A 15250-nucleotide genomic window follows, 5' to 3' on the forward strand; every position below is an offset into this window, starting at 1 on the left:
CACCACAACCGAAACGCCTTCCTCCACCCCGAAGCCCCCGGCAGGCCCCGCGACAGCAGCCAGCGAAAGCCACGTGACCTCGCTTCACTGGGTGCCGCGGTCATGTGACTTCGGGAAGATGGCTGCCCTGACAGCGGAGCATTTTGCAGCGCTCCAGAGCCTACTCAAGGTAAATCGAAGGGGTGGGGACAGCGTGAGGTGGCCCTTTGTCTCCGAGACTTTAGACGGAGCAGGAATTGGGAACAAATTGACCCTGGTGTAGAGCCAGAATTCTGCTGCTTGTTCTCTGTGTGATCCCAGGCAAATCGTGGCTTCTTTCTGAGCTTTTAAAAAGAAAGAACAAAATATCGTTTTGACAGGAACGTAAGATAAAAAATAAAATAAAATAATGGGCATGAAGGCGCAGTACAACCTCCTGCTATTAGTCTCTGGGATTGGTTTTCGGTATTGGGGCATTGGAGTGGTAATTGCTAGACCCACGTTACCAGTTCCCCATTTTATCCCGTAGCCCCTCCTGCACTCCATAATTAAGAAATTATCTCCTACTACATCCGCCCAGCCCTCCGAATGACCTATGCGTTCAGTGTTCCCCTGAGGTCCAGATTTTCCCTACTCGCTTTGACCTGTGAAAGGGGCGGGACCCTCTCCTGATAATCATTTGAAAAGTTGTGAGGTTGAAATGGACCTACTTAATAGGGCTTTGTAAAGCTCAAATGATGTAATGATAATATTATTATTATTAAATAATTATATTTATAATATATATTAATTATAATTATATATAAATATATTATTAAACAATAATATTATTAAATATTATTATTGTTATTATTGAGACGGAGTCTCTCTCTGTTGCCCAGGCTAGAGTGTAGTGGCGCAATCTCGGCCCACTGCAACCTCCGCCCCCCGGGTTCAAGCAATTCTATGCCTCAGCCTCCCGAGTAGCTGGGATTACAGGCGCTGGCCACCAATCCCAGCTAATTTTTGTATTTTTAGTAGAGACGGGGTTTCACCATCTTGGCTAGGCTGGTCTTGAACTCCTGACCTTATGATCTACTCGCCTTGGCCTCCCAAAGTGCTGGGATTACAGGCTTGAGCCACCGCGCCTAGCCGGAATTATTTAACTTATGATTTGTCCTGTAGGAGAAAGGGCAGCTTTATTTTCCTTCGTAGAACTTGTCGCTAGCTATTTGCCTGTTGTCTGTCTGTCTCATAAGAATGTAAGATCCATCAGGGACCTTTCCTTTCTTCCTCTCTCTCTCTCTCTTTTTTTTTTTTTAAACACCAGGTGAAGAGGGTTGAGTTACCCTCCTCAATTTATGACACATCATAATCATCAGTTCATGTAATAGTCTGTTTTGTTTTACTTATTTATTTTTTAATTGCCTTCTTAGTGTTCATTAGCATTCTCCACTCCTATCTATTCTTTGGTTCACAAGTGTTAATGCGCAACAAGTAGAACAATAATACCTGACACACAGCACATGCTCAGTAAATAGCTGTTAAGTGAATTAATAAATGAAGTAACAGAGCTGGGACTGGAAATCTAGGGCTCTCAGCTCCCAGCCCAGTGCCTTTTCACCTTCATTTTGGCTGCTGTGTACTTACCCCCGTCCCTATGCCTGTTGGTCTTATGCACTCTTTTCTTTTAAAAACTTTAAAAGATTAATGCGTAGTATACATACAGAAAAGTGCATAAATAATAAATTTACAGTTAAATGATTTATTACACACCAGTGTAACCACCACCAAAGTCAAAAAATGAAATGTTACCAGTACCCCAGAAGTCCCCCTTTCGCCCCTTCTTTGCTTCCTCACTTTCTTCCCCAACAGTAAACTCCATGTTTGCTTCTGATACAATTCGTTTAATATTGCCCATGTTTGAACTTTACATAAATGGAATAATACAGCATATACTTTTTTTTAATGCCTGGCTGCTTTTGCTCACCATTATGTAGCAGTAGTTCATTGATTTTCATTGCTACTGTCCTATGTACTTTCTTTTCTTTTTTTTTAAAAAAATACTTAGACTTTTTATTGTGAGATAATTATAAATCCATATGTAGTTGTAAGAAATAATATAGAGAGATCCCATTTATCCTTTACTCAATTTCTCCCAGTTCTGCCGGATTCTGCAGAACTATATATAATATAGTATACATACTATTATGTATAGTATGTATATAATATATAGTATACATACTATATAATATAGTGTATATATAGTATACATATATAGTATACTTACTATTATGTATAGTTCTGCATAGGGGAAATTGGGTAAAGGATAAATGGGATGTCAGTACCTAATGTCAAAAGTATTGACATTGACAGTCAAAATACAAAACATTTTCGCCACCACAAATATTCCTCATGAATAGCCACACCCTCCTTAACCTTTGGAATTATTCATTTCTCTAATTTTGTCATTTCAAGAATGCCATATAAATGGAATAATGCAGTAAGTAACCTTCTGAGATTGACTTTTTTCACTCAGCCTAATTTTCATCCATGTTGTATCAGTCGTTCTTTCCTTTTTATTGCTGAGTAGTACTCCATGTAATGATTGTACAACAGTGTTGTATTGTGTAGTTTTCAGCATACACATCCTGTATTTCATTTTTTGAGCAATTGCAAATGGTTTTGGGTTTTTTGTTTGTTTGTTTGTTTTGAGTCTCGCTCTGTGGCCCAGGCTACAGTTCAGTGGCGTGATCTCAGCTCACTGCAACCTCCGCCTCCTGTGTTCAAGCGATTCTCATGCCTCAGTCTACCGGCTAGCTAGGACTACGGGTGCCTGCCACCACTCCAGGCTGATTTTTTTTTCTTTTTGTATTTTTAGTAGAGACAGGGTTTCATCACGCTGGCCAGGCTGGTCTTGAACTGCTGGCCAAAAGTGATCCACCGGCCTTGGCCTCCCAAAGTGCTGGGATTATAGATGTGAGCCACCACGCCCAGCCCATATTTTTAATTTTAGTGTCCACGTGTTCATTGCTAATATATGAAATACAACTGATTTATGTATGTTTATATCCTACATGCAAACTTGCTAAACTCACTGTTTCTAGGAGTTTTTGGTATATTTCTTGGGATGTAGAGACAGTTTTATTTCTTCCTTTCTGATCTGCACACATTTTATTTCCTTTTCTTGCCTTATTTTAGCGGCTGGAATTTTCAGCACTGTGTTGATTCAGAGTGGAGAAAGCAGGTATCTTGCCTTGTTCTCGGTTTTGGGAGCAAAGCATTCTGTCTTTCACCATTAAGTATAATGTTCACTGTAGGTTTTTTGTAGATACTGTTTATCAAGATAAGGAAGTTCTCTTCTATTCCTATTTTTCTGAGGGTTTTTATCAAGAATGGATGTTTAATTTTGTCAGATGCTTTCTTTGCATTGATTTATATCATGTGATTTTCTTTGTTAATGCGGTGGATTACATAGATTTGCAGACATTGAACCAGCCTTGCAACTGGAATAAATCCCACCTGGTCATAGTGTATAATTATATATTACATATAATTATATAAACATATAATATAATATATAAATATATAATTATATGTCTGTATTTGATAATAAAATATTTTATATATATAATTATATAATTATATATGTAATATTTTATTTTATATATATAATATATATATAACTCATCTCTATTTGCCAATATTTTGCTAGGAATTTTCGCGTCTATTTTTATGAGGGATATTGGTCTGTAGTTTTCTTATTTTTCTGTACAATTTTGTGCGGTTTTGGTATCAGGGTAATGCTAGCTTTGTAGCTGTATAAAATCATTTAGAGAGTACTCCATTGTCTTCTGTTTTTCTAGAGGAGATTGTGTAGAATCAGTTCATTCTTTTCTTAAATGTTTGTTAGAATTCTCCAAACTATCTGGGCCTAGAAATTTTTTTAGGGGCCTTAAAATTGTGAATTTAATTTTCTTAGTAGTCATATTAATTCAAATGATCAATTCAAGTGATCAATTTTATAGAAGGGGAGTGGAAGTAGTTTGTGTTATTTGAGGAATTGGCCCATTTTATTTAAACTGGCAAATTTATGTTTATAGAATTGTTCATTAAGTTCCCCTTATCTTTTTGATGTCTGCGGGATCTGTGGTAATATCCTCTATTTCATTCCTAATACTGGTAATTTGTGTCTCCCCTCTTAACTTTGTCGGTCTTGCTAAAGGTTTGTCGATTTTTATTGACATTGTCAAAGAACCAGCTGTTTGTTTCATTGATTTCTCTATTTTCAATTTCAATTGGTTTCTTCTCTTATCATTGTTACTTCCACTGCTTCCTTCGGGTTTATTATGCTTTCCTTTTTATAGGTTCTTGAGGTGGGAGCTTAGATTATTGATTTGAGACTTTTCCTCTTTTCTAGTATATGCATTTAATACTATAAAATTTCCTCTCACTACTTGCTAGGCTGCGTCCCACAAATGTTGATATGGTGTGTTTTCATTTTCACTTAGTGTAATTTTTAAAATATCCCTCAGACTTCCCCTTTGACATATGAATTATTTAGAAGTTTAAGTTTGTAAGTGTTCAGATATTTTTCTGTTACTTTTCTGCTATTGCTTTCTAGTTCGATTCCATTGTGGTCACATAGAACACACTCTTCATTACTTCACTTCTTTTGAATTCCATGTTTTTGTTTGCCCTGTTCTGTCTTCCTGATTGTGATGGTTTATTTTAGGTGTCAACTTGATTGAGGGATGCCTAGATGGTTGTTGAAGCACTGTTTCTGAGTGTGTCTGTGAGGGTGTTGCCAGAGGAAACTGATGTGTGAGTCAGTGGACTGAGAGAGGAAGACCTGCCTCAATGTGGGCAGGTACCATCCCACTGGCTGGGGACCCAACTGGGCCAAACAGGTGGAAGATGGGGGATTCCCTTTCTTTCTGTTCTCTCCCTTCCTTCTAAAGTAAGATGCCTTTTCTCCTCTTCCCTTGGGCATCAGACTCTGGGTTCTTCATTTTTTGGAGTCTGGGGCTTGCACCGGTGGCCTCCCAGTGGCTCTCAGTCTTTTGGCCTCAAACTAGGGGCTGTACCATCAGCTTGCCTGGTTCTGAGGTTGCCAGACTTTGACTGAGCCAAACTGCCAGCTTCCTCCAGCTTGCAGATGGCCTATTGTGGGGCTTTGTCTCTGTGATCATGTGACCCATTTCCCCCCAATAAATCCCCTCTCACATACCCTGTCGGTTTTGTCTCTCTGGAGAGCTCTGGCTAGCACACTGGTGTTCCACGGTTTCTTGTTTCATTGCTTCCTTACTGTTTAGAGAATTTGTTTTAACTGTTCTTGTACAGCAGATCTTGTGACAGATATTCTCAGTTTTTCTTCATCTGAGAATGTCTCAATTTCCTCTTCATTCCTGAAGGATATTTTTGCTGGGTGTAGGATTCCAGGTTGACAGTTTTTTTTCCGTTTCAGCACCTGAAAAATATTGTCACTTCTTTCTTGTGTCCATGGTTTCTGATACAAAATCTGCTTTCATTCTAATTGTTTTTTTAATTGGTAAGGTATCATTTTTCTCTGCTTGAAAGATTTTTTTTGTCTTTCATTTTTGAAGTTCAATTATATGTCCTAGTGTGAATTTCTTTGGATTTATCCTGTTTAGGGTTCACTCAGGTTCTTGAAATATATAGGAGTATGTCTCTAAGTAAACTTGGGAAGTTTTCAGGTATTATTTCTTTGAATATTCTTTCAGTCTTGCCCTCTTTTTTCATCTCCTTCCAGGACTCCAGCGATATGAATGTTAGGTTTTTCGTTAGGGTCCCACATGTCCCTGAGGCTCTGTTCATAATTTTGTCTCTTTTCTCTGCTTTTCTGATTGGGTAATTTCTACTGCTCTGGCTTCTGGTTCACTGATTGTTTCCCCTATTCTTTCCATTTTGGTGCTGAACCCATCTATTGAGCTTTTTATTTTGGTTATTTTATTTTTCAGTTCTAAAATTTCCATTTTGTTGTTCTTTATCTCTTCTGTTTCTTGGCTGAGGTGATTTTAAAAATTGTTTCAAGCAAGTTCATAATTATTTGTTGAAGCATATTTATCCTGGCTACTTAAAATTCTTTATCAGCTAATTTTAACATCTGTCATCTTGGTGTTGACATCTGTTAATTACCTTTTTTTCATTCAGTTTGAGATCTTTCTAGTTCTTGGTTTGATGAATGATTTTCAGTGAAAACCTGGACATTTTCATATTACGTTCTGAGAATGGATTTTATTTAAATTTTATGTTTTAGCTGGCTTCCTGTGGCACTGCTTAGGCAGGGGAAGGGGGTGCTACCTCATTACTAGCAGTTGGAAGTTGAAGTCCAGGTTCCCCACTCAGCTTCTGTTGATACATGAAAGCAGAGGTTCCTTGTTACCACTGGGGAGGGGTGGAATTTCTGACTCCATGTCGTCTCCACTGATATCACACAATGATGAGGCTTGTTACCAACTGGTGGGGATAAAGGTCCCAGCTTCCTACTTGACCTTCTCTGACACCTCCCCAGCAGGAGTGTTGGCGTACCTCATTATAGCCTCACAAGTCTTCTCACTCAGGTCTAGGCCTCCCACTCAGCCTTTGTTGACATAGAGGTGGGTCGGGTTGCAGTTTTTTTTATGATATTTGGCTGGAGTGTAGCAGTTGTCATCTAAAAGTGTTCTGTCTTGCGAGGCTGCCCCTTTATTGGTCCTTTAGCTAGATAGAACAGGTATTTATTGTGGCGTTTTTTCCCCTCTGCATCCATTGTCATTTCCACATTGCCCTCTTCTTCAGCTGAAAGTCTGGGATATATGAAGCAAAAAAAAAATCCAGGGAACTCACCATTGTGTCATTCCTTGTATTATGCGGTCCCTAGCAGATCTGCCTCCTTCTCTCCCGCTTCCAGCGTCTCATGTATGTTTTCTGCATCGTGTCCAGAGTTTTTGGTTGTACTTAGCAGAAAGATTAGGGAAAAGTACATCTATTTGATCTTCCTAGAATCCAAAGTCTTACGTATCTTTAAATTTTAAGTCTCAAAGGTATCATGTATGACTAAGATGTTATTACTCAAAATGTGTGTTTTCAGAGTCTGAGGTTTTTTTTTTTTTTTCCTATCTGTGATTTAATTCATAGGCCTCCTCAAAAGATGTTGTCAGACAGCTGTGTCAAGAGAGCTTTTCCAGTTCAGCCCTTGGCTCGAAAAAACTCTTGGATATTACATGTTCCAGCTTGTCTGTGACCCAGGAGGAGGCAGAGGAAGTAAGTGTGGTCAGAAATGACCTTTGGCCACTGGCCCTCTTATTAGTCTCTTTCTTGACTTCCCAGTCATCGCCATGTCCAAGGAAAATCCCTTGAAACATCTGTTGACACTATAGCAAACTTTGATAAATGGGACATGAATGGGAGAACTGTACCCAGAATCAGAGCTCCTGACCATTTTCTTTCAGACCTGTTACCTAGACAATGTGGAACAAAAGCCAACCTTTCCATGATTTTCTTTTCCAACCCGTAACGTGCTGATGCTGATAAATTGTTAGCTGGATAGCTTAGGACAGACTTTTCAGGGATCTTTGAACAGAAGCTTTGAGGCCTGCGTAAGATTCAGGAGTATGCACTCCTAGATTCCATCAGGCTTCCTGAGGGGTGCTTTGTGTTTCTGACTCCCTCCTTAGCCCTCTGTCCCACAGAAGGTCCCCTTCTCCTCAGCTCATCTGATATCAGCAGGTGGCCAAGAGGGAGATTAAGCTAACTTGTAGTAAGTTATTATGTAGCAGCGACAGCCTTATCTTGTCAAGGCAAATATGTTTTTTTGTTTTGTTTTGTTTTGTTTTGAGATGGAGTCTCGCTTGTCGCCCAGGCTGGAGTGCAGTGGCGCAATCTCGGCTCACTGCAAGCTCCGCCTCCCAGGTTCACACCATTCTCCTGCCTCAGCCTCCCAAAAAGCTGGGACTACAGGCGCCCGCCACCACGACTGGCTAATTTTTTTGCATTTTTAGTACAGAAGGGGTTTCACTGTGTTAGCCAGGATGGTCTCGATCTCCTGACCTCGTGATCCGCCTGCCTCAGCCTCCCAAAGTGCTGGGATTACAGGCGTGAGCCACCGCTCCCGGCCAGCAAATATGTTTTTAAAACAGCAGTTTCTTCATCCCAATGGGCGTATGTTTTTGGATTTTTTTTTAATTTTTGAGACAGGGTCTTGTTTTGTTCCCCAAGCCGAGGGCAAAGAATGGCTCACTGTAGCCTCGACCCCCTGGGCTCAAACAGTCCCCCCATCTTAGAGTAGCTGGGACTGCAGGCATGTACCACCATGCCTGGCTAATTTTTGTATTTTTTGTAGAGACAGGGTTTTGCCATGTTGCCCAGGCTGGTCTCGAACTCCTGAGCTCAAGCAATCCACCCACCTCAGCCTCCCAAAGTGCTAGGATTATAGGCATGAACCACTGCACCTGGCATATGGTTTTTGTTTTTTGTTTTAATTCTGGACCTTATTTATTGAAATGAGCTGTAGAAAAGTAAAAGGAAAAAGCAAGATTATGGAAGTGATTTGGAGACTTATTTTGGGTTCCCCCCAAAGTAGATTATTTAGGAGATGATTCTAGAAAACACAAAGCAGTGGGGAAAATCAAACAGGGATGGCAAGTCAATAAAAGAGGATGTTAAGAGCGGTTACTGCTGTGGAAAACTTGGGATCCTGTAAGAAACCAAGTAGAACACCTCTCAGAATTGTTCCCCAGGAGGACAGAGAGGCTTGGCCATTTATCCATGAACACCCACTCTCATTGGTGGAAGGTTAACTTCCCTTCACTTCCAGGTTGTGTCAGGTAATCTGCAGTGATATCAGAGAAAGCCCCAAAGCAGAGAAACAGTTACCTCCAGAGAGCTTTTTTAGGTTAGCTAAGAATTACTGTATTCACAAGACCACCATAAACCACTCTTACACTTCGTAGTTACAGATTCACTTAGAAGGACCTAGGATGGGAACACAGCATTTTAGCAGGACGGGCGGACACGCCTCTTCCCAGAAGGAACCCACACAGCCGGCCAGGAGCTGTTTGTTCTCTTTGCCCTCCTAGGCGACAGTTGAGAGGAAAGGACATGAATCCTACCACCCTGGATTCAAGGCCCTCACTCCACAGGCGCCAGTATCTCGTGTCACGGTTCAGTAAGGACAGCTTCAGGTTCTCAAAAGGAGCCTGTAGCCACACATAGGCAAGTCCGGAGCTACAGGCACCCTAGGTATTTATGCAGTCCTCTCAGTCCAGAGGCTTGGACCAATGCAGGGTTGCTTAGTAACACAGCTGACTTTGCACGGCTCTCAGGTTACCAGGGAAACAGCACCAGAAAGTTAACTGAAGGTCAGATTCTCATGCAGAAGGAAAAGGGCTATATTAACTCTTTGCCCACAAGTGGAGAGTTTCTGGCAAGCTGACGGCTTCCTAGGTCAGGCAGCTGCATCTGTCTTCTAAAGCAACAGGTGAACTCCGAGGCAGGCCTAGGCATGTGGGGCACGAACATGTGCCACAGAGGCCTCTGGACTCGTGACTCAGTTGAATGACCGTGACAGTGTGCAGCCTTAGGGGTGGAGAGCCCTACCCCTGGCCCTCACTTGTGCCCCCTGCCTGCTGCTTCTGTTGCAGCTACAGGATGGTTCCGTCTATCTTGCAGCTGCTCCAGGCTCTGCACCGCCTCACTCGGCTGGTGGCATTCCGTGACCTGTCCTCTGCCGAGGCGATTCTGGCTCTCTTTCCAGAAAATTTCCACCAAAACCTCAAAAACCTGCTGACGAAGATCATCCTAGAACATGTGTAAGTGCTCATTTCTTGAAAGTCCCTTCTAACTTTTATATTTCTTATTTTTATTCTCATTCTAGAAGTAATAATATGCTCATTGTTAAAAAAAATTAGGAAGCCCAGATAAGCAAAAAGAAAATAAGACACCTATAATTCCACCAGCCAGAGGTTAGCATAGTCTTTTCTTAATGGAAAGCCTTTTAAGACATGTTTATTTTTTTCTCTTTACACCTCTATAAGAGGTTGATGTTTTGTTTTTGTTTTTACCAAATGGATCATGCTATTTTGTAACTTGCTTATTTTCTGTTAACAGTATGAACGATAGTGACATTTCAGGTCAATATTTACCTTCAATATCATAGTAATGGTTAAACATATCCTATTATAGGAAGAAATGATGTATAATTTAATTTTAAAATTTCGTAGTGTTGGATACTGAGGCTCTTGGCACTTTTTCATTTCGGTGAACAATTTACAGTGAAAACTTTGCTCATGTGCTTATTTTTTTACCGGGTTAAAGGTAATGGACATTTTGAGGGTTTGGCCTTAAATGTTCAAGTTGGCTATTAGAAAGATTGCAGTATTTTTCCACAGTAGTAGGATACAAGTGTAACCCTCTCCCTACACCTTCACTGAGGGGATTTTTTTTCTTACATTTTTCCCAGTTCCACAAATGACAATTTCAGTGTTCCCGTCTTTGACACTAGTGATGTCAGTTATCTTTTTCATATGGTTATTGATGATTTTTTCTTTTCTTTTGTGAAGTATCTGTATATTTTCTTGCCTGGGAAGTTCCTTTTAAACACGTACATTTTAAGCAGAATTGATTAACTGTTGGTTAGCAGAAAGCTTGAACAGACCTCTCTAATAGCAATAACTGATAATGCCTATTTACCAAGGGTTTTATTGTATATTAAGAACTCTCTCATACATGATCACATTTTATTATGTATGTTGCAGCATTAGGTCTCTTTGGATGTGTTTTTGCAGAAGATGCAATATTTGTGTATGCAGTAGGTGCTCAATAAAGAGAAGATAAGTTGACTTTTTTTCTGTTTTGTCTTTGAGAACAATAGCGCAGGCCGGGCGCGGTGGCTCAAGCCTGTAATCCCAGCACTTTGGGAGGCCGAGACGGGCGGATCACGAGGTCAGGAGATCGAGACCATCCTGGCTAACACGGTGAAACCCCGTCTCTACTAAAAATACAAAAAATTAGCCGGGCGAGGTGGCGGGCGCCTGTAGTCCCAACTACTCAGGAGGCTGAGGCAGGAGAATGGCATGAACCCGGGAGGCGGAGCTTGCAGTGAGCTGAGATCCGGCCATTGCACTCCAGCCTGGGCGGCAGAGCAAGACTCCGTCTCAAAAAAAAAAAAAAGAGAACAATAGCGCAATAAGATTACAATACATTGTATTTTCTTCTTTTTTGTCCTAAACTATGAAAACTGACAACACTTACGGCCTTAACATCACTGAGCTTGTAAAACAAATAAAAGACTTTCTGGGAGGGAGGGGTTTCTGTGGTCCTTTCCTGTTAGCAGGTGATGACAGGTCTGAAGATCGCAGGAAGGACCAAGGTCCCCTCTCTATCAGAAGAGTCCGTCTCATCCCCTTTCCATTATTTTTTCCTCATCTTTCCCTCTTAAACAGGTCTGCTTGGAGAACCGAAGCCCAGGCAAATCAGAGTGAGTACCAAGAAATCTGCCCCGCCCTTCTTACTTGTCTCCCCAGCCTCAGCTCTCAGTCTCCCAGGTGATCAGAGAGTTCAACAGAAACCAAAGTGAACCATTCTAGTCTCAACCCATACTCTGTGTATGGTGGGGTTTTTTTTTTCCTAATTCTACTTTTTAACTTTTTTCTGATTATAAACATGATTATATAGGCATGTTGTTAAAAAACAGAAATATCCAAAGCAGAAAGTGAAGTACTTAAAATATTTCAATTGTGAAAAAAATCAACAGTGATCAAAAATAGTTTGACTGAATAAAAGTCCATGTTTAATACGTGGTCATGACACTAACTCTGAGCCAGCCACAGTGCTGGAGCAGTTTGTCTGTGTTAAGTCATTGAGTCCTCCCGACAGCCCTGTGAGCCAGGCTGATGAGCAAACAGAAGCTCAAGGTTAGATAAGTGGTAGCACCTATATTCAAGTCAAGTCCATTTATCTCCACAACAAGAGCTCTTACCACTATTGCTGAAACTACACGTTTCCTAAGCCTCAGGCCATGATTTCTTCTCTGCCTTATGTCACTTCTCATTGTGCCCTAACATCCGAAGGGCTGGGTGTTCAGGAAGAAGGCTGGATATGCTGCCACTGTGAATTAGTGCTAAGTTCAGGCCGCACAGAGCAATGGGTAAGGCACATGACTTCCTGTGGGTCTTGGGCTTCGTCTGTCTGTCTCTCTCAGAGACTTGCTGCATAGACCAACAGAGCATTGAGCTGAGCTGTTCCTTCCACAGTCTCTCTGCCACGCCTGGTCGATCTGGACTGGAGAGTGGATATCAAAACCTCCTCAGACAGCATCAGCCGCATGGCCGTCCCCACCTGCCTGCTCCAGATGAAGGTACATTCACTATCAGGCCATTAAAAAGAAGAGGCAGCACCCCTGTGGCCATCTAAAACACCAGTCTCCAAGGTTTAGGATCTCTAACCCATATGTTTTTAAAAATTACTATCCCCTTTATCCTCCTTTGTTTAGTTATACTGTGTGTGTATACTACTGTATTAACATATTATGGACATATTAAAACAACAAAACAAATGCAAAATATATTTTTAAAATAATTTGCTGATACCTAAAGGTAACCCTATATAGACTCTTAGCAGTTTAGCTTTAACAATAGTGGTGGGCTTCCAGATTTTGAATAGCCTGCCTGATCATTTCAGTGTACTCTAGCCAACTTCTTATCCAGTGATTAGGCTGTCATTATTTGTAACGTGGCTGCTCAAGAGTTTCTACTAGTGGCCGGGCGCGGTGGCTCACGGCTGTAATCCCAGCACTTTGGGAGGCCGAGGTGGGCGGATCATGAGGTCAAGAGATCAAGACCATCCTGGCCAACATGGTGAAAGCCCCTCTCTACCAAAAATACAAAAATTAGCCAGGCGTGGTGGCGGGTGCCTGTAGTCCCAGCTACTCAGGAGGCTGAGGGAGGAGAGTCGCTTGAACCCGGGAGGTGGAGATTGCAGTAAGCCGAGATCACACCACTGCACTCCCGCCTGGTGAAAGAGTGAGACTCCATCTTAAAAAAAAAAAAAAGAGTTTCTGGTCTACATAACCAGACACCCAGAAATTTAACACTTGTAAGAAAATGAAGAAGTAAGGGTGCCTCTAGCAATTAAGTTTTAAATATTAGTGAAGCTTAACTTCTTTTTTTTTTTTAAACTAAAGGTTGTAAGCTTGTTCCTGCATCCCAGTGCAGGATTGTCTTAATTATTCAACAGAGCCTGCTCCTTAAATACAATGTAAACACACATAATGTTTTCTTACTTGAATGCTGAGAGTTAGGGTATCAGAGAGGTGAGTGGGCCTTGGCTTGGCCTTCTTTGATACCTACCCCAGGCACTTGTTGCAAATGGAGACTGACCCAGGCCTCTGAGGCATCTCCAGCCCTCTCCCTTACTGCTAAATGACCCAAGGGCTGGTACTCTCTAGTGCTTAGGAAAGAGCCTCTCTTCAAAGGTTCAGCAGAACTGAGCTCAACCTCGCAGGTTCAGGGCTGACTTACAGGGAGATAGGAAAAGAAGCAGCTTTGACTTCCTGGGCTATGTTCTCTTTTCAGATCCAGGAAGATCCCAGCCTATGTGGAGACAAACCTTCCATCTCAGCTGTCACCGTGGAGCTGAGCAAAGAAACACTGGACACCATGTTAGATGGCCTGGGCCGCATCCGAGACCAACTCTCTGCCGTGGCCAGTAAATGATCCAGCCAGCTGCCAGGGCCACTGCCGTGACCCAGCTGCTCATGAGCGATAAATGTCTCCCCACATGCAGGCTGCCCTCGCAGCTGCAGCTGACAACAGGCAGGATGGTGGGGACAGCAGGGGGCTACTGCCATCCAGAAGTTACAGCTGGATTGGGAAGAAGCAGCCAGATCCCCCGCTGTTCTCCTCACTCATCTTCTTTCTCTTTCTGAAGCTGGAGAGCAGAAGCCCCCATCTTTGAAAAGCTCCTGAATGCAACTGAATTCCCACCATGGCAGGGTGAGGGAACATTTGCGTCATCAGCTGCCTCTGCATAGCTGTTTGGGAAATTCAGGCCCAAATCATGCAGTTTATCCAATACATTTATTTCCAACATTAGCTCTAATTAGTTCATTTCCAATCCCAGAACACACAAAGGGAATCAGGTGAGAGATGCCAGCAGTTCCTGCTCCTCTGTCAGGGAAGTCAGGCAGAGCCCACAGAGCATGGTCCATCGAGAGTGTTTCCTGAGCTCCCTCCACCACACTGGAACCCCTCTTCAGTGCAGGAAGTCTGAAATGGGTACTAATTCGCTTCTTCATGAAACCAGGGCCCTCTTCCTTCATCTGATGCAGCCACTCCTAGGTGAAGAAGTGGGAATAATTGGAAATAAACAACAGTTCTAAACTTTCATGATTTTTGTAGCTTCTTTTGTCCCCAAGTTATGGCCTTTAGCCAGTACTTTCTCTAGTTTTTGAAGATGATCCCCACTTCCTAATTCCCAGCTAAGCCCTTGACCCATGATGTGACATGAAATCAGGCAAATGAATCTCAACCACCTTCTGTGTTTTCACCTGTTACATAGAACAAAAGGAAGCAAGGCTAATCATCAATATGTGCTTGTTACAAGAGCTACGATGAAGGCACTCCTTCGAGTTTAACCACATGAGATCATCTGTCATGTGCCTCACGCTTCACAGGGACTCCATGCGTGAAGATCTCCCTTCCCTCTCCAGATCATCCCCATGGCAACAGCTTGCAGCCTGCTGTTTGAGTGCTTTGCTTTGGCAGCTTCTCTGCTAGTTTGTGTACTGAGTGAATGGAGGAGGTAAATCCTCAGATTAAGAATATGCTCTCAGGAGTCTGGCAGCCAAGGTCAGAAGCCAGCTCTGCTTCTCAGTGGTAAGGTGCTTGACCTCTAAATCTCAATTTTCACCCACTTTGTACTTTTTTCCTAAATTAAATGAGTATAGTAGTAGTACCTACTTGATAGGACTTTTGTGAAAATTAAATGATATAATGCACCTAAAAACACTTAGTACTGTTACAACTAATAGGAAAGGCTTTGATTATTAATGGATGAGAGTAGAAAGCTTGGTGCATTTATTGTCTCATCTACTATAACAGAGTTGGTGTAGGAATTAATACTCTTATCCTCCCTTTATTGACCAGGAAACCAGCTCATTGAGGTTGAGTCATCTGCTGGTCATTAAGAGGTAGACACCTATTTCTCTAGCCTCTCTACAACACATGACTTTGCAAGGAACATGGAATTCTGTGACTAGCGCCATTTGCAAAATGTTGAAACTGAAGTACAA

The 15250-nt window shown here is 41.9% G+C and overlaps 1 protein-coding gene across 4 annotated transcripts; it reads left to right on the top strand.

Moving 5' to 3' along the window:
• The first annotated feature begins 106 nt into the window (after positions 1 to 106).
• COMMD9 (COMM domain containing 9) lies at positions 107 to 14345 on the top strand. Of its 4 annotated transcripts, none has more exons than XM_074013957.1 (6): positions 107 to 169; positions 7099 to 7224; positions 9603 to 9770; positions 11403 to 11437; positions 12213 to 12316; positions 13533 to 14345. In XM_074013957.1, the coding sequence occupies exons 3-6, from the start codon at positions 9610 to 9612 to the stop codon at positions 13671 to 13673; spliced, it is 441 nt and encodes a 146-aa protein (XP_073870058.1). In that variant the 5' UTR covers positions 107 to 169; positions 7099 to 7224; positions 9603 to 9609; the 3' UTR covers positions 13674 to 14345. The 4 variants fall into 4 exon arrangements, with proteins under 4 accessions (XP_073870058.1, XP_005578235.1, XP_015290399.2 ...); XM_005578178.5 differs by having other exon boundaries at positions 9631 to 9770; XM_015434913.4 differs by lacking the exon at positions 11403 to 11437 and having other exon boundaries at positions 9631 to 9770.
• Positions 14346 to 15250: the final 905 nt, after the last annotated feature.

The sequence above is a fragment of the Macaca fascicularis genome, chromosome 14 (assembly GCF_037993035.2).
Source record: "Macaca fascicularis isolate 582-1 chromosome 14, T2T-MFA8v1.1".
In the NCBI taxonomy this organism is placed as follows: domain Eukaryota; kingdom Metazoa; phylum Chordata; class Mammalia; order Primates; family Cercopithecidae; genus Macaca; species Macaca fascicularis.